General features: G+C 45.8%; 1 protein-coding gene across 2 annotated transcripts in view; it reads left to right on the forward strand.

Moving 5' to 3' along the window:
• The window catches only part of LOC123990620 (serine/threonine-protein kinase D3-like), a 74,372-nt gene that overhangs the window by 37,371 nt on the left and 17,079 nt on the right, over positions 1–19,922 (forward strand). The window contains exons 3-11 of one of the 2 annotated variants that reach the window (XM_046291258.1): positions 8,189–8,327; positions 13,008–13,139; positions 13,690–13,847; positions 16,085–16,274; positions 16,682–16,759; positions 17,183–17,363; positions 18,121–18,244; positions 18,372–18,449; positions 19,640–19,916. In XM_046291258.1, the coding sequence (XP_046147214.1) occupies positions 8,189–8,327; positions 13,008–13,139; positions 13,690–13,847; positions 16,085–16,274; positions 16,682–16,759; positions 17,183–17,363; positions 18,121–18,244; positions 18,372–18,449; positions 19,640–19,916 (1,357 nt within the window). Of the gene's footprint in view, positions 1–8,188; positions 8,328–13,007; positions 13,140–13,689; positions 13,848–16,081; positions 16,275–16,681; positions 16,760–17,182; positions 17,364–18,120; positions 18,245–18,371; positions 18,450–19,639; positions 19,917–19,922 lie in introns of both variants that reach the window. The other variant, XM_046291257.1, reaches the window with a different exon arrangement.

The raw sequence follows: 19,922 nt of genomic DNA on the forward strand, positions 1-19,922 counted from the left end.
GTCTGTCTGTCTGTCTGTCTGTCTGTCTGTCTGTCTGTCTGTCTGTCTGTCTGTCTGTCTGTCTGTCTGTCTGTCTGTCTGTCTGTCTGTCTGTCTGTCTGTCTGTCTGTCTGTCTGTCTGTCTGTCTGTCTGTCTGTCTGTCTGTCTGTCTGTCTGTCTGTCTGTCTGTCTGTCTGTCTGTCTGTCTGTCTGTCTGTCTGTCTGTCTGTCTGTCTGTCTGTCTGTCTGTCTGTCTGTCTGTCTGTCTGTCTGTCTGTCTGTCTGTCTGTCTGTCTGTCTGTCTGTCAATGTCAATGTCAATGTCAATGTCAATGTCAATGTGTCTCTGAGGGCTGGGTGGTGGTGTTCTCAGATAGCTGTTCTTTGTATGATTGTGATGTTGTGTGTGTGTTGATTGTTTCAAACTTTTCACATCATCATAGATCTTAAAAGTATACGACTATTTTCTTAAATTTGTACCCTTAAATGAGCCTTGTTCATGGCCCCATTTCAGAGCAGAAGAATGGAATGCACAAACACTCTACCTCTGTTCCACAAAGAGCCACAAAATACACTTTTATCTCTCAGTTGTTAGGCTGTGAAGACTCAGAGCTATGTACCTTCTACAGACGACAGCACTTCCTCTGCACAGGAACAAGCGGTTTGTAACTTGGCAACCATATACTCAGGCTATGGTATGCATGGAAAAAACACAATTTTCTCTACCTAGACAATTGGGAGTTTTTAAAAATATATATATTATTAGCTTGTTCTGTCATATAGGGCTGAATCCATGAGATCTTGAGGTCTGCATGCGTGACTCGATTTCTCTCACAAATATACTATTGACATGATTTATGCTTAAGTCAGAGTTGCGTGATCGAGAGACACACCTGTCTATATGAGGTCCCACAGTTGACAGTGCATGTCAGAGAAAAAAAACAAGCAATGAGGTCGAAGGAATTGTCTGTAGCGCGCCAAGACAGGATTGTGTTGAGGCACAGATCTGGGGAAGGGCCCAAAAATGTCTGCAGCATTGAAGATCCCCAAGAACACAGTGGCCTCCATCATTTTTAAATGGAAGATGTTTGGAACCACCAAGAGACTTCCTAGAGCTGGTCGTGTGGTCAAACTGAGCAATCGGGAGAGAAGCGCCTTGGTCAGGGAGGTGACCAAGAATCTGATGGTCACTCTGACAGAGCCCTAGAGTTCCTCTGTCGAGATGGGAAAACTTTCCAGAAGGACAACCGTCTCTGCAGCACTCCACCATCAGGCCTTTATGGTAGAGTGGACAGACGGAAGCCACTCCTCAGTAAAAGGCACATGAGAGCCCGTTTGGAGTTTGCAAAAGGCACCTATAGGATTCTCTGGTCTGATGAAACCAAGATTGAACTTTTTGGCCTGAATGCCAAGTGTCACGTCTGGAGGAAACCTGGCACCATCCCTACAGTGAAGCATGGTGGTGGCAGCATTATGCTGTGGGGATGTTTTTCAACAGCAGGGACTGGGGGACTAGTCAGGATCGAGTCAAAGATGAACAGAGCAAATTACAGAGATCGTTGATGAAAACCTGCTCCAGGCGCTCAGGACCTCAGACTGGGGCGAAGGTTCACCTTCAAACAGGACAATGACCCTAAGCACACAGCCAAGACAATACACTTAACCCTAATTGCTCATGTAAGCTGCTCTGAATAAGAGCATCTGCAAAATAACTAAAGTGTAAATGTAATGTTCATTTTGCTGCCTCCAACTTTGTTTTGGAGAATTTGGCAGTAGGTCCAACCGGCCTCACAATCACAGACCATGTGTCAGGACCTCCACATCTGTCATTTTAACCTGCGGGATCGTCTGGGGGGTGCTGAGGAGTATTTCTGTCTGTAATAAAGCCCTTTTGTGGGGAAAAACCCATTCTGATTGACTGGGCCTTTGTGGGTGAGCCTGGCTGCCAAGTGGGTGGTCCTATGCCATCCAAGGCCCACCCATGGATGCACCAATGCCCAGTCATGTGAAATCCATAGATTAGGGCCTAATGTATTCATTTCAATTTCAACTGTAACTCAGTAAAATCTTTGAAACTGTTGCATTTTGCATTTATATTTTTGTTCAGTATACATTGCTGTAATGCCAATTGAAGATGTTCAAAACGATGGCCAGACAAAAACAATGGATTTTTCCCCCTTTAGAATAACAAATAAAACTATTTCATAGTCGATACTAATTCAGAGGGGAATGCCTTTACCATCCAAATTAATGAGGCCCTCTGGTTGACGGGGCTGTGGACGTCATGGCAACCTTGTCCCACTTATCTTAACTTCCTGTTGTTCTATGACATCTATGCTATGTGTTCTAGTGAGGTAACAGATCAGTGAGGTACAGGGAAACAAGCAAATACCTGTTTACCTTTTGTTTCCTATTGGGCTGCCCTGTCCGGAGCCTCTCCTCTCATCCAACACACTGATAGATGTAGCCTTAATGGCTTATCAAGAGCTATATACGGGGGTAATCTTAGCAACCAGAACCAAATCAGCTATTTACATTTTAGACTAATACGGGAGTGAAATGGCTGTGTCTGATTCAGGGTTTTAGATGTCTCGTTGAGTGCAACCCCAATTTAACTCAAGGTCTTGTTGTGCGTCAGTTGATAGCTTGATTTTGTGTTGAGGCTTGGGTTTTGTTTAACACAATCAAATTTGTCCATACAGTGCAACAGCACACCTATTTCCTGGTCTGTTGCAACTTCAGCTGGTTCTGCATTTGCAGTATCTTCTGTGCGATATGCAAACATAGCAGAAAATAGATCCCCCTGGCCCCTCATACACTCATCTTAAAGTTAAGACGCTACATGAGCCAGTGCCTGTGAGAGAGGAGGACTCTGCTCCGGATGAACTGATATGGCCTGATCTCATTGAAATCAAATTTGATTCGTCACAGGTGCCAAATACAACAAGTGTAGATTGTACAGTGAAATGCTTACTTACAAGCCTTCCCAATGATGCAGAGTTCAAATAAGGAAAAAAAATGAAGCTACACGAATGAAGCTAGAGTATATACAGGGAGTAGCAGTACCAGGTCAAAGTACAGGTTTACGAGGTAGTTGAGCTATTTGTATTTTTTTATTTGACCTTTATTTAACTAGGCAAGTCAGTTACGAACAAATTCTTATTTTCAATGACGGCCTAGGAACAGTGGGTTAACTTGTCAGCTCAGGGATTCGATCTTGCAACCTTTCGGTTACTTGTCCAACGCTCTTACCACTAGGCTACCTTCCACCCCTAGAGGTATGTACATGTGGGCAGGCATCCATCCTAGTCTGACGTGAACCACACATCGGTGTGTGGTTCACGTCAGAGTCTGATTATTTACCCTCGGTAGAGACTTACTGAGTCAATGGTCTCAGATAATGGCACATGAGTACTGTAGAGATTAGAGGGTGTACGACAAGACGGGGAGGTGGGGCTCAGCTGTTTAGATGGACTTATGTACCAAAGGCATCCTGTAACGGAACCAGGCCACCGCTGATGCTCAGTCTGCTCTGCTGTGGTTCTTGGGTAGTGAGCCGAGCAGGGATGGGATGGAGGAGGAGGGTTCAGACATGACCCAGACCTCTCTCTCTCCCAGTCTCCTCAGTGATCTGATCATGTTTAACGTCTTACTAGCGTGGCGGACTGAGTCGTCAGAATCAGAAAATCCTCTTTAGGGTCTGATGAGAGGGTGATAATAGAGTGGAGATTGTGTGTCTGCCAGAGTTAAGCTTGGTTAATAGTGGTTTAACACAGAGGGGATCAACTGTCTTCACATCGCTGCTTAGTTTTTCCCATTAAAGTCACACTCTGTAAGATGTGCTCACCCAATCAACGACTAGGCCACCGGCAAAATTGTAAACGTTACGGGGTAGCAAAAGTATCCCATGACATTTTCACATGCAAATAGCACTTGATTTTAAATGATATATCTGTGGTGCTCATTCCTTATGTGAGTCGAAGAATCAAACAATTGCTTATCGTTGTGGCAAGTATGTGGATTACAGATACATTTACATTACATTTAAGTCATTTAGCAGACGCTCTTATCCAGAGCGACTTACAAATTGGTGCATTCACCTTATGACATCCAGTGGAACAACCACTTTACAATAGTGCATCTAAATATTTTAAGGGGGGGGGGGGGGGGTGAGAAGGATTACTTTATCCTATCCTAGGTATTCCTTAAAGAGGTGGGGTTTCAGGTGTCTCCGGAAGGTGGTGATTGACTCCGCTGTCCTGGCGTCGTGAGGGAGTTTGTTCCACCATTGGGGAGCCAGAGCAGCGAACAGTTTTGACTGAGCTGAGCGGGAACTGTACTTCCTCAGTGGTAGGGAGGCGAGCAGGCCAGAGGTGGATGAACGCAGTGCCCTTATTTGGGTGTAGGGCCTGATCAGAGCCTGGAGGTACTGAGGTGCCGTTCCCCTCACAGCTCCGTAGGCAAGCACCATGGTCTTGTAGCGGATGCGAGCTTCAACTGGAAGCCAGTGGAGAGAGCGGAGGAGCGGGGTGACGTGAGAGAACTTGGGAAGGTTGAACACTAGACGGGCTGCGGCGTTCTGGATGAGTTGTAGGGGTTTAATGGCACAGGCAGGGAGCCCAGCCAACAGCGAGTTGCAGTAATCCAGACGGGAGATGACAAGTGCCTGGATTAGGACCTGCGCCGCTTCCTGTGTGAGGCAGGGTCGTACTCTGCGGATGTTGTAGAGCATGAACCTACAGGAACGGGCCACCGCCTTGATGTTAGTTGAGAACGACAGTTTGTTGTCCAGGATCACGCCAAGGTTCTTAGCGCTCTGGGAGGAGGACACAATGGAGTTGTCAACCGTGATGGCGAGATCATGGAACGGGCAGTCCTTCCCCGGGAGGAAGAGCAGCTCCGTCTTGCCGAAGTTCAGCTTGAGGTGGTGATCCGTCATCCACACTGATATGTCTGCCAGACATGCAGAGATGCGATTCGCCACCTGGTCATCAGAAGGGGGAAAGGAGAAGATTAATTGTGTGTCGTCTGCATAGCAATGATAGGAGAGACCATGTGAGGTTATGACAGAGCCAAGTGACTTGGTGTATAGCGAGAATAGGAGAGGGCCTAGAACAGAGCCCTGGGGGACACCAGTGGTGAGAGCGCGTGGTGAGGAGACAGATTCTCGCCACGCCACCTGGTAGGAGCGACCTGTCAGGTAGGACGCAATCCAAGCGTGGGCCGCGCCGGAGATGCCCAACTCGGAGAGGGTGGAGAGGAGGATCTGATGGTTCACAGTATCGAAGGCAGCCGATAGGTCTAGAAGGATGAGAGCAGAGGAGAGAGAGTTAGCTTTCTCCGTGATACAGAGAAGAGCAGTCTCAGTTGAATGACTAGTCTTGAAACCTGACTGATTTGGATCAAGAAGGTCATTCTGAGAGAGATAGCGGGAGAGCTGACCAAGGACGGCACGTTCAAGAGTTTTGGAGAGAAAAGAAAGAAGGGATACTGGTCTGTAGTTGTTGACATCGGAGGGATCGAGTGTAGGTTTTTTCAGAAGGGGTGCAACTCTCGCTCTCTTGAAGACGGAAGGGACGTAGCCAGCGGTCAGGGATAAGTTGATGAGCGAGGTGAGGTAAGGAGAAGGTCTCCGGAAATGGTCTGGAGAAGAGAGGAGGGGATAGGGTCGAGCGGGCAGGTTGTTGGGCGGCCGGCCGTCACAAGACGCGAGATTTCATCTGGAGAGAGAGGGGAGAAAGAGGTCAGAGCACAGGGTAGGGCAGTGTGAGCAGAACCAGCGGTGTTGTTTGACTTAGCAAACGAGGATCGGATGTCGTCGATCTTCTTTTCAAAATGGTTGACAAAGTCATCTGTAGAGAGGGAGGAGGGGGGGGGGAGGGGAGGAGGATTCAGGAGGGAGGAGAATGTGGCAAAGAGCTTCCTAGGGTTAGAGGCAGATGCTTGGAATTTAGAGTGGTAGAAAGTGGCTTTAGCAGCAGAGACAGAGGAGGAAAATGTAGAGAGGAGGGAGTGAAAGGATGCCAGGTCCGCAGGGAGGCGAGTTTTCCTCCATTTCCGCTCGGCCTTCCGGAGCCCTGTTCTGTGAGCTCGCATTGAGTCGTCAAGCCACGGAGCGGGAGGGGAGGACCGAGCCGGCCTGGAAGATAGGGGACATAGAGAGTCAAAGGATGCAGAAAGGGAGGAGAGGAGGGTTGAGGAGGCAGAATCAGGAGATAGGTTGGAGAAGGTTTGAGCAGAGGGAAGAGATGATAGGATGGAAGAGGAGAGAGTAGCGGGGGAGAGAGAGCGAAGGTTGGGACGGCGCGATACCATCCGAGTAGGGGCAGTGTGGGAAGTGTTGGATGAGAGCGAGAGGGAAAAGGATACAAGGTAGTGGTCGGAGACTTGGAGGGGAGTTGCAATGAGGTTAGTGGAAGAACAGCATCTAGTAAAGATGAGGTCGAGATAGTTCTGCAGTACCATGAAGTTGGCTTTTTTTATGCCTCTAACATAAAACAAGATAATGTCATGGTGCATCATGTGATCAGGCAGCCCACTGGGTACACACCAGTTGAATCAACATTGTTTCCACGTCATTTCAATGAAATGACGTTGAACCAAGGTGGAATAGACATTAAATTAAAATCAAATCAAAATCAAATCAAATTTTATTGGTCACATACACATGGTTAGCAGATGTTATTGCGAGTGTAGCGAAATGCTTGTGCTTCTAGTTCCGACAGTGCAGCAGTATCTAACAGGTAATCTAACTATTGACGTCTGTGCCCAGTGGGAGACCTCCACTCATGGGGCTGATAGATATATCCTGAGATTTCTATTTCCCTATCGCCCCAAGATCATAATCTTTCATTTTTATGATATTGAATCATGATGAGATTGACTTTATCCTTAAAGTATAACATGAGATGACCCTCTGTCTGACATAAAATACATGGGGACATATCACGTTGAGGGATCAACCATAAACAATCATCCACCCTGTGGGACATCACATTTACATTATTCCATGCAGGCTCCATCCAATGGGAGACCTAAATACCTCATTCTGATAGGATAGACAGAGGACATCTCACTTCCTTGTTTGCCTTGCTCAGTTTAGTCTGATTTGCATGTACATTATCTCTGTTACAGATTTCGGAGTCAGATTAACGTTCTGATTCTAACTCCTACAGATACTGTGTCCTGTCCCCTGGGTTGTTGGCTGTCCATTGCTGATGTGTCGATAAAGTTTGGACTGTAATATAAATGACACTGCCTTTGTACTATTAGCAGAGTTCAACAAGCAGTTGACCTCTATAGACACAAAGTATTGTCTCTTGACATACACAGGACTGTGTGGTTTTGTCTTCATGGGCTACTGCTTAACTGATGACTGCATCTGAATATTTTATGTGTTATTTGTGGTCACCGTCCCTTTTAGTAGTTCAGTGTGTCAAGTGGTGGGTTATTGCTTCTGGGGGGCGTCTGTATGCTGTTGGGTTGAACTGGGCTGGTTGGCTTGTGGTGTGGTGTATTTTAGTATGTCAGTCAATCAGTCAATATGGCACATTGTTTGGGATTCCCTGTGTGTTATGGTCAGTTGGGTGTCATATTGTTTGGGATTCCCTGTGTGTTATGGTCAGTTGGGTGTCATATTGTTTGGGTTGGGGATGTGTTATGGTCTTGTCAGTTGGGTGTCATATTGTTTGGGCTGTACTGTATCTGCAGCTGTAGGAGGACAGATGGCTAAAGGCAGGAAGGTGTCAATGACAGGACCTCATCATAATTCATGACTAGAGGAGATTCATCTCTGCAGCTCCTAATGAGAGCTGTGCAGCTACCAGTCCAGAGCCTGTGGGTTCAATTTCCTGCTGTCACTCGCTCTGTGCTGTGCTGGCTGCTGCACACACACTCCATGCAAACTGCAAACACACTCCATGCAAACTGCAAACACACTCCATGCAAACTGCAAACACACTCCATGCAAACTGCAAACACACTGCATGCAAACTGCGCTTCACTCGTTTCCTGCTAGTAGTGTAGGTTTACAAGGGCCCCATCCACAATCCCTTCTCAGAAAAAAAACGTTGCTCTATATGCCTTAACTAAAAATAACTTTTAATTGAGAATCCCAGGCCTGAGTTATACATACTATCAGTTATTGGAAGCACTGCACCATATTGTGTAAACTAAACATACCTGTAATACTTCTCCTCCTCCTCCCAGTTCCCAGAGTGTGGATTCTTTGGCATGTACGACAAGATCCTTCTGTTCCGCCATGATCTAACTTCAGAGAACATCCTGCAGCGACTGACGTCAGCGGAGGACATCCATGAGGGAGACCTGATCGAGGTGGTCCTCTCCGGTGAGACCTGGAAAAGGGTTGGAGATACTCCATGTCACAAGAAATGAGGTTGATATCGAGAGATGAGGTTGATATCGAGAGATGAGGTTGATATCGAGAGATGAGGTTGATATTGAGAGATGAGGTTGATATTGAGAGATGAGGTTGATATTGAGAGATGAGGTTGATATCAAGAGATGAAGCAGATTAAGGGTAGGGTAGTAACATTATGAATTGGGATTATGGTTTGTTGTTTAGCTAGCTAGCTACACGTCTAAATAAAAGACTCCACTATGCAAGTAACCATTTCAATAGAATGTTCATGATATCACTGCGAAAACTGTCAATAGACGGAGATGGTAAATTCTGGCTATCTACTCTTTCAGACCACTCTCTTCTGATTGTGCCATAATAACAGAATCAATTTACGAATGCTCAACACCCATTGAATATGGCCAGTGTCAGTAAACGTTGGCCAAAAAAATCATAATTAAATTGTTGCCAGCAGCACAGTTACAGTCACCTACTTTCTGGATAACATGAAAACAGTCAAACCAGCTCTGCTACGGTGAGTAAAATGGTCAGAGTTCTCTCATTGTCTGGAAGTAGCTAGCAAGCTGGCCAACGTTAGCCAGTTAGCTTGGGTGCTTGATTGCTGTTGTTAGGTCAGAACGCTCGGATCAACCATACTCCTAAGCCAGTGTGTCCAGTGTGCACTCTGAATGCTCCGAGAGCGAAACGCTCTGAATTTACGAACCGGTCGATCTGACAACGCTCTGAGCACACTCTGGCACTCCAGATTTATTTTATGAACGCAAGCGTAGTATAAACCAGCCTTTAGTCTTGACATTTTTGGTTGTTCAGTACATGGCCTCACATGTGAATCCTCAAAGAGATGGGTGGGGCTAAGGATAAAGAGGGTGTGAACGATGCTGTATGGGTTTAGACAAAGAAGTGCTCTCCCGTAGGTGTACCAAAACATTCAAGGGCCATTTTCTCAAAAGGGATGTTACAAGTCTTTTAACTTTCAAAGCAGATTTACATTCCCATTGTTCCTCAACTGTAGTGTATTATATAGTTTTCTAGCTCTGAGTCTCTACTTAATTTTTTTTTAAACACTATTTAAAATGTTGCTACATAAGAGTGAATCGAGCCAGACTGTCACATTTAGGATATGCCACATTATAGGTACAGGGATCTCTTTGTTTACCCTGTAACACCCCAGTGTTCCAGATCTCTCCAGTGTAGCTACTATTTTGTCCATATGCCCACCCCCCATGTCTTTCCTATGTATCCCCTTCAGTATTCATCCCCTATGTCAACCTATGACAACCCCACAACATTTTCGGTGGGCATATTCCCTTTCAATGGCAGTGCCTTGTGGTCTGTTGTTGATCATCCTAGGTGTGAAACTCAACCAACACCTGAACAGCTACACACCCCAGAGTAGTATTCATTTAGAATTCCAACACACAAGATGAAATGTATGAACTCACAGCCCAACCACACAAGACTCAACCCCAGACCACTTCCTGATCCTCTCTGCTTGTTTTTGGTGCAGCACGGCCCCACAGTCAGTGCAGATGTAGTGTTGATTAAGTTTTAGTCTGACTGTTCTATACGTTTCTCCATCGCCTGCTACTCTGTGTGCTCAGGATAAACGACTAAAATGTTGTGTTTTTCCCTCTCTGGTTTTGCCCAGACAGGGCTGCTGAGTTCAGCTCGGTTCAGATCCCTGTCACCTTCTTTGTTCTGCTCTATTCTGCTCTATTCTGCCCTGTTCTGCGCTGTTCTGCTCTGTTCAGTTCTGATCTGTTCTGCCCTGTCTGCTCTGTTCAGTTCTGACCTGTTCTGCCCTGCTCTGCTCTGTTCTACTCTGCTCTGTTAGCCTCTGTTCTGGTCTGCCCTGTTCTGCCCTGTTCTACTCTATTCTGTTCTGTTGTAATGTGTTCTGTTCTACTCTGCTCTGCTCTGTTGTGTTCTGCTCTGTTCTGTTCTGCTCTGTTCTACTCTGTTCTAATGTGTTCTACTCTGTTTTTTGCTGTTCTACTCTATTATGTTCTGCTCTGTTCTGCAAGGTCTAAGCTGGTGTCTCTCAGAGACCGTGGCAGATTACTCTTGACTCCCAATTTCAAAGCCATGCAATTTATATTTCTGCAGTTGCTGATTCTCTGTGATTGATGAGGACGTTGATCCTGACCTGATTCATGTTGCTCATGCACTTTCACATCTATCCCCACCTAGTAATTGTTAGATTAAGGATAGGATAAGACTATTATTATCATGTATAGTCTTATGAATACATTTTAGGTACCTAACCTGTGTGTCATTTAGAAAACCAATAGCAGAGCAGTGTGTTTTTTTCTGAGTGCAGAATGCTCTCATCTCTCCTCTAAAGTGAATAATTGCCCTTTCAGAACGCTGTCTGGTTTGTTGTGTACTCACTGAGAATGCGGTTGCTATGGTCGCTGTTTTTCATTTCAACCACTTGGCCTTTATGTTCGCCTATTGATAAAAAGACAGAGAGGGGTTTATGAACAGTAAATCTATTTTCTTTGAAAACGGACATGAAATTAAGGGTTGGACAGCAAAGAGCAAAGGTGGCTAGACTTCAGAGAGAAAGAAGCCAATTTGTGCCCTCAGAGAAATGTCCAACAGGGAGAGAACAGGCATGTCACTCAACAGTTCTCAATGTAACTACATTAAAGTGACTCATGAATACCCCAATTAACTATGTCTACGTCCCAAATGGCACCCTATTCTCTATATAGTGCACTACTTTTGATCAGGACCCATACTACAGTTAAAGTCGGAAGTTTACATACACCTTAGCCAAATACGGACAGTTTTTCACAATTCCTGGCATTTAATCCTAGTAAAATTCCCTGTCTTAAATCAGTTAGGATTACCACTTCATTTTAAGAATGTGAAATGTCAGAATAATAGTAGAGAGAATGATTTATTTCAGCTTTTATTTCTTTCATCACATTCCCAGTGGGTCAGACGTTTACATACACTCAATTAGTATTTGGTAGCATTGCCAAATACTAATTTGGTAGCATTGCCAAAATTGTTTAACTTGGGTCAAACGTTTCGGGTAGCCTTCCACAAGCTTCCCACAATAAGTTGGGTGAATTTTGGCCTATTCCTTCTGACAGAGCTGGTGAAACTGAGTCAGGTTTGTAGGCCTCCTTTCTTGCACACACTTTTTCAGTTCTGTCCATAACATTTCTATAGGATTGAGGTCAGGGCTTTGGATAGCCACTCCAATACCTTGACTTTGTTGTCCTTAAGCCATTTTTCCACAACTTTGGAAGTATGCTTGGGGTCATTGTCCATTTGGAAGACCCATTTGCGACCAAGCTTTAACTTCCTGACTGATGTCTTGAGATGTTGCTTCAATATATCTACATAATTTTCCTCCTCATGATGCCATTTATTTTGTGTAGTTCACCAGTCCCTCCTGCAGCAAAGCACCCCCACAACATGATGCTGCCACCCCTGTGCTTCACGGTTGGGATGGTGTTCCCCTTTTTCCTCCAAACATAACGATGGTCATTATGGCCAAACAGTTCTATTTTTGTTTCATCAGACCAGATTACATTTCTTCAAAAAGTACGATATTTGTCCCCATATGCAGTTGCAAACCATAGTCTGGCTTTTTTATGGTGGATTTGGAGCAGTGCCTTCTTCCTTGCTGAGGGGTCTTTCAGGTTATGTCGATATAGGACTTGTTTTACTGTGGATATAGATTATTTTGTACCCGTTTCCTCCAGCATCTTCACAAGGTCATTTGCTGTTGTTCTGGGATTGATTTGCACTTTTCGCACCAAAGTACGTTCATCTCTAGGAGACAGAACTCGCCTCCTTCCTGAGTGATATGACGGCTGTGTGGTCCCATGGTGTTATACTTGCGTACTATTGTTTGTACAGATGAACGTGGTACCCTCAGGCGTTTGGAAATTGCTCCCAAGGATGACCCAGACTTGTGGAGGTCTACAATTTTTCTTCTGAGGTCTTGGCTGATTTCTTTTGATTTTCCCATGATGTCAAGCAAAGAGGCACTGAGTTTGAAGGTAGGCCTTGAAATACACCCACAGGTACACCTCCAATTGACTCAAATGATGGAAATTTGCCTATTTGAAGCTTCTAACGCCGTGACATCATTTTCTGGAATTTTCCAAGCTGTCGAAAGGCACAGTCAACTTAGTGTAAGTAAACTTTTGACCCACTCATATGTCTGAATAGTAACACAACCACAAAGGCACAATGTTCAAGTCAACCATAACCGTCAGACAGTAGGTTACATCCTGGATGTCGATAAATGGTGATTCAATATGTAGCTAAGAGTCGTCAGAAAAGGAACAGAAAATGACGGGGGAGACGTTTTGTTGTCAGAGGCGATAGGACGGCCACCCATTCATCAGCTGGGTCTGTTTTGTACTTGACATGCATCTGAAAGGAATTAACAACACTCTGAATCGGAATGACAGTTGAAAAACATCATGACAGTCTTGTAGGATTGGGGCGATTTCTACTGGCTTTCTGCTAAAGGATTGGCCCACTTCATTTCAAACATTCTAATGGTTTGATCATGACTCATCACAATCCAATCTGGTATTCATGTCCATGCTTGTCTCGCCTCTTTGTTAATGTTGTTTTTCTTGCAGTACACTAACCCAGTGTGTGTTTGTGTCTCAGCTCTAGCCACTGTCGAGGACTTCCAGATCCGGCCCCATGCCTTGTATGTGCACTCCTACAAGGCGCCGGCCTTCTGTGATGACTGTGGGGAGATGCTGTGGGGCCTGGTCCGACAGGGCCTCAAATGTGAAGGTATGTCTGGACCCTGCCCCAGTGCCCCCTCAGCCCAGAGCTACTGATCCCAGTCAAATCACTCCTGACCTAGGTTTCACCTCAAGTAAAACTCCTGTCTCACATAGGCCAGAATCAAAGCCTGGGGAACTGTACAGAAGGGTATCTTGATTGACGGTGTATCTCCCTGCTTTCAAGTCCTGGTCAGAACAGCCTTTGAGTGCTTCTCATTGTAGTGATGCCAAACAGTGGATGGGCTTTGTGGAGCGGGATGATTGTCAGAGGAGACAGTTGAAGTTTTCATCATATGTAACCTGATAGAAGAGTAAAACAGCACTGAACATTCACCTTGATACAGGTCATTCACATGACCTACACTATAAGTCAGAGAGAGAGAGAGAGAGAGAGAGAGAGAGAGAGAGAGAGAGAGAGAGAGAGAGAGAGAGAGAGAGAGAGAGAGAGAGAGAGAGAGAGAGAGAGAGAGAGAGAGAGAGAGAGAGAGAGAGAGAGAGAGAGAGAGAGAGAGAGAGAGATGCATGTATGGTTTCTAAGTACTGTGCCTCCTCTATAGGGTGTGGGCTGAACTACCACAAGCGCTGCGCCTTTAAGATCCCTAACAACTGTAGCGGGGTGAGAAAGAGACGGCTGTCCAACGTGTCCCTGCCTGGAGCCGTGCTGTCCGTCCCCCGCCCAGCCCCCATCGAACATGTCCCTGTTTCCCAGGAAGAGGTAGGGAGACACTCTGTCCTTGTCCCAAATAGGACTCTGTTCCCTATTTAGTGTCCATAGGGCTCTGGTCAAAAGCAGTGCACTATGTTGTGAGTACACACGTGGACGAACACACACATACACACACGCAAACTCACACACATACATTCCGTATGCAGGCAGGCACTCAGTCAGGCTGGCCAATTAGTGGTTGGGAGCCTAAAGAGAGTGTTTATGTCAGAACGCTGTGTATACATACCAAAACCCAGGGACCATTTTACTGAAGAAAGAAGGATCTTCATGTTAATCACTTTCATAAAGTCACTTCAGCCCCTCATGCAGTATTGTAAAGTCTAAACAAAGGATTATTTGTGATATTATTAACTTAATCCACTTCTCACTCATTCAATATATAATGTTATATATTAAATAACATGATGCTAAAAACAAATACTCTTGATTATTTTCATTCCCACGCAATTTGTGTCTCAAAATATTTCTGTAGTGTGCACTTTTGTTCTGGTCAGTTAAGTTGATGTTGTGATGTTTAAAATGACCACCAAGATGTGAAATAGCTTTTTAACAAATGTGCCTACAGTGTTGTGGAAACTACTCTGAAAATATAGTTTACCAAGCTATCAATTACTGGAAGAAGTTAAGCTACACAAAGTTACCCTTAAGAAAAATATAGTTTACTTCACTAAAGTTACTATGAAAAAGTACTTTGTGAAAAATTATTATATCTAAAATGTCATAGACTACAAATTGCAAGAACAGATCTCTCTGGAGTCAGGTGTTAACAGGATGTGTTCTTTAGCTTATTAACCACAGTGAGATTTAGGCAGGTCTGATGCTGAAAAAGAAAGGAAATTCTTGCCTACTTCACCCATATTTTATTTTAGCAAAAAAACGTTGTGTGTAGTAGCTCCAGTAGCTAGCTACACCACCACATGTCAATAAGTAATGAAGTTCTGAAAACACTACCAAGATTTGAATTTAGTTCAACTACCACCAAGCTACTGCAAAATCTAATTACATTTCTAGTCAAATTACATTTAGTTCACTACTCCAACACTGTGTACCTAGCTATGTATGAAAAGTATTACAAAATGAAAAGTATTACAAAGATACAGTAAAGGTGATACAGCATGGTTGACTCTGCTTTGCTGCCTCCCAGTCAAGACAGACCAGCAGCATGGTTGACTCTGCTCTGCTGCCTCCCAGTCAAGACAGACCAGCAGCGTGGTTGACTCTGCTCTGCTGCCTCCCAGTCAAGGCAGACCAGCAGCGTGGTTGACTCTGCTCTGCTGCCTCCAGCGTGGTTGACTCTGCTCTGCTGCCTCCCAGTCAAGGCAGACCAGCAGCGTGGTTGACTCTGCTCTGCTGCCTCCCAGTCAAGGCAGACCGACATCATGGTTGACTCTGCTCTGCTGCCTCCCAGTCAAGACAGACCAGCAGCATGGTTGATTCTGCTCTGCTGCCTCCCAGTCAAGACAGACCAGCAGCATGGTTGACTCTGCTCTGCTGCCTCCCACTCAAGGCAGACCGACATCATGGTTGACTCTGCTCTGCTGCCTCCCTGTCAAGGCAGACCAGCTGCATGGTTGACTCTGCTCTGCTACCTCCCAGTCAAGACAGACCAGCAGCATGGTTGACTCTGCTCTGCTGCCTCCCAGTCAAGACAGACCAGCAGCGTGGTTGACTCTGCTCTGCTGCCTCCCAGTCAAGGCAGATGAAACAAAGCCTTTTCATAAGCTCTGTTCATCGTCACCCAATGAAATCTCTTCTTTTTTGTTTTACACCCGGCTACTTCTCTCCTGCCTGTGTGTCCAGTACCTTTCTAAAGAAATGGTGACTGAAAATACTGTAAAATAAAATCTGTGTGAGATGTTATTCAGAACATTACAGTCTGTAGAGATGATACAACATAAAATACACAGTATGGTAATATCTGGAATGATTTTCCTATTTTTTTTAACAAATGTACTCTTTCTTTCTCTTGTGCTATCTGTTATCTTTTCCTTCCCTTTCCCCATTCTGCTACTTCCCACTATCCCCTACCCTCTCTCGGTCTCTCGGTCTCTCGGTCTCTCGGTCTCTCGGTCTCTCGGTCTCTCGGTCTCTCCTCTCCTCTCCTCTCCTCTCCTCTCCTCTCCTCTCCTCTCCTCTCCTCTCCTCTCCTCTCCTCTCCTCTCCTCTCCTCTCCTCTCCTCTCCTCTCCTCTCCTCTTCTCTCTCTCTCTCTCATCCCCTCAGCAGCGCCCTCTCCAGGGGACAGGGAAGGGTAACAGCCTGTTGAGCGGCAGGCCTATCTGGATGGAGAAGATGGTGCTGGGAAGGGTCAAGGTGCCTCACACCTTCTCTGTGCACACCTACACCAGACCAACCATCTGCCAATTCTGTAAACGCCTGCTGAAAGGCCTGTTCCGCCAGGGCATGCAGTGCAAAGGTGAGGCACTCCAAACACTGGAATGATGTTGTGTAGATAAAGGGATACTGAGTGGCACAGCGATCTAAGGCACTGCATTGCAGTGCTAGAGGTGTCACTACAGACCCGGGTTCGATCCCGGGCTGTATCACAACCGGCCGTGATTGGGAGTCCCATAGGGCGGCGCACAATTGGCCCAGCATCGTCTGGGTTGTGCGAGGGTTTGGCCGGGGTAGGCCGTCATTTTAAATAAGAATTTGCTATTAACTGCCTAGTTAAATAAAGGTTCAATAAAATATATAATCTAATTCAAATGATTAACAGTAGATGTAAGATCTTAATGTGACTATGATGTGCACAGATATGTCCATATGACATCTTCGTACAGTCGGTTGAGTGAACGTGATGTTGAATCTTCATGTTTTCAGATTGTAAATTTAACTGCCATAAGAGATGTGCAGCCAAGATACCAAGAGACTGCCTTGGTGAGGTTTCCTTTAATGGAGGTAAGTTTGTCTCAAGTGTATAGCTACCTAAAATTGCCTCCATAACTTGTCCCCACTATTTAGTCAAAAGCATTTCTGCCCCCAGTGTATTGGATGTATTGATGGATATGTGGAAGAATGCCTCCCCCATGTAGTAGGTAGTTCCCATACGCTATGTACTGTAGCCAACTCTTCACATGTACTGTTCATACAGTAGGGACCCAGGCTAGTAAGCAGTACATACCTTTACCACATGTACAGTTCATACAGTAGGATACCAGGCTAGTAAGCAGTACATACCTTTACCACATGAGGACTACAGTGGAAATAAGTGTGTTTAATGTGTCATCCTCTGGGATTTGTTGTACTTAATTGTTTCAAATCAATCAATCAATCCATTCATGAATCAATATCACGCCCCTCCTACTGTGTCTCCTGCCCCAGAACCAGCCAGTCCTGGCCCCGACTCTGAGACTACCATGGAGGTGGACAACAGTGATGTGAACAGTGAGGGCAGCCAGAGCTTGGAAGACCCAGAGGAGCCTTCCACCCCAGACGACAAGTTCTACATTGAAGGGCCCTGTCTGGATGGGGACAAGGACGAGGACACAGTGAAGGCTATCAGGTACTTACTTAGGGCCATATTCAATCTGTATCACCGAAGTGTTACAGATTGGGCAATAGAAACTTAAAAGGTCATTTCCGATTGAGCCGACATATGCAGCATTTACCATGAATGCATTCTGTGCTAACGCAGGAACATTGCCTTTAAATGAGCTGAACTTCTGCGATACAGATTGAATAGAGCCCTTAGTCCTCTTCTCCCCGGGTGGGACATAAGGCTGTAACATACTTCTGGCACTGGAGTTGGTCTTTGGCTACATTTGTGTCATGTCCCGTGAGAGTCTCATCTCTCCCGACTTAGCCACCACAGGCTAGCACTGGACTGGAAGGAGTATGATGTTAAATGAAATTAATACCTATAATGTGTGCAGATGCGTTCAATTGTGGAGTTCCTTGTGTTCTGTTGCATTTCCTATATGAAAATAGTTGTGAGTTTGTTGTTACATCACATAAGCGTTATGAATGTATGTCAATGATTTGGCAATTGACATTACCTAAAAATGGGTTGATCCAACGTTGTTTCCACGTCATTTCAACCACCCTAAAAAAAGTGAATCAATGTGGACAACTCACTGGAGTTGCAAAAAGTCATCAACTGAAGGGCATTTCCTATTTTTTTCACCCAACTTTTAACCTAAATCCAATGACATGGTGACATGTCTCAACCAAATGTAAATCAAAACTTGTCGTTAAACTGATGTCTGTGCCCAGTGGGTAGGCATACATTTGTTCATACGTGCTCTTGTCATTTTGTGTAGCCCCATGACAAGCAGTTTCATCCCCCTAATGCGGGTGGTTCAGTCCATAAAACAAACCAAGCGGAAGAGCTCAACCATGGTTCGGGAGGGATGGATGGTCCACTACACCAGCCGTGACAACCTGGTAAGAAACCTCTTGGATCATCTAAAAACAAAGAGAGAGAGCGAGATTGCGATTCAATAGTATTTTTCAGAGATGCTATTTGAGGTTTTGATGATAACTCACTGCTTTGATCGTTTTTTGTTTTCAGAGGAAGAGGCATTACTGGAGGCTGGACAGCAAGTGTCTGACCCTGCTGCAGAACGAAACGGGAACCAAGTATTACAAGGTACAAGACCGGTCATCACATCTCTTATTAGACGTCTCTGTCCAATTATAGAAGTTACACAGACAATAAAAAGTCATTGACAGGTCAAAAGTGACAGGTCTAAAGTGTAGTGTGAAGCTTGGAGACAAGCTAGAAAAGGTCCTGTCATTCCAGTTATTGCTTTCTATTTATGTAGTGAACATTTTAGTAACGCTTATGGTGTTATTTGAAGAAAGTAAGGTGTTGCCCTCATCCTCCCACAGACAGACAGGCAAGGCTGTCTTTTCCCTCTCTATTCTCTCCTCCTTTCATGTTCTTTTTGCATCAGAGAGAGAGAAAGAAAGAGAGAGAGAGAGAGAGAGAGAGAGCGAGAGAGAGAGAGAGAGAGAGAGAGAGAGAGAGAGAGAGAGAGAGAGAGAGAGAGAGACACACAGAGAGAGAAAGAGAGAGAGAGACAGAGAGAAAGAGAGAAAGAGAGAGAGAGACAGAGAGAAAGAGAGAGAGAGAAAGAGACACACAGAGAGAGAGAGAGAGAGAGAGAGAGAGCCCTGTGGCTGAATCTCTGAGCGTCCTTCTCCTGTGGCAGACTGACCGTCAGGGCCAGGACTGGCCTGGGGGGCTTCCCTGTGGTGTCTCTGGCCGTTCCTCCCTCCCTGCCTGCCTGGCAGGCTGCCAGCATGCCTCGTGCCCAGAACGGGGAGGCACGTCCTGCCTTTTAATCAGGGGAGCGCTTTGCTTCCCCCCTGACCCGGCGGAGCGCCCTGTCATGTGGCACGCTCGGCAAACCACAAGCAGTTAATCTTATACTGGCGACAGAGGCCCGGATGGGCGCAGCAGACTGGGCTGACTGAGAGACGATTGGCTGGCCAGCAATTCTCTCTCTCTCTCTCTTCTCCTTGTGGGTGTGTTGGTTTGCTCGGCTACAGCAGCGGAATGTTAAAACGGACTTGAAAAGCCCCACACACTTCATTCCTCAAAGGCTGTCAGAGAGTGAGGAGAAGAGAGTAGAGACCATAGCTGAGGAGAGGAGAGAGGGGACCTGGTAGAGCTGAGAGTGTAGTTATTCCTGGGACAGTTAGACGTTAGGACGCTATAGGTGTACTTTTTAGCAGCTGATTGGAGTACCTCAACCTCACGGATCGTTTGATTGGCTGACAATCCATTGTGACCTTTGGTGACCTTTGACCCTGCTCCTCTGACTCCATCCTCAGGAGATCCCCCTGTCAGAGATCCTGCAGGTGGAGCAGGCTCAGGACTTCCACAGCCTGGCCCAGGGCAGCAACCCCCACTGCTTCGAGATCATCACTGCCACTATGGTCTACTATGTGGGGGAGAATAACAGTGGTCACTTCCATAACCCTTCCCTGGCTGCCACGGGTGTGGGGCTGGAGGTGGCCCAGGGCTGGGAGAAGGCCATCCGGCAGGCCCTGATGCCCGTCACTCCGCAACCCAGTGTCGGCACTGGCCCCGGACAGGGCAAGGATCACAGTGAGT

Source organism: Oncorhynchus gorbuscha, linkage group LG12, assembly GCF_021184085.1.
Source record: "Oncorhynchus gorbuscha isolate QuinsamMale2020 ecotype Even-year linkage group LG12, OgorEven_v1.0, whole genome shotgun sequence".
NCBI classification, from domain to species: domain Eukaryota; kingdom Metazoa; phylum Chordata; class Actinopteri; order Salmoniformes; family Salmonidae; genus Oncorhynchus; species Oncorhynchus gorbuscha.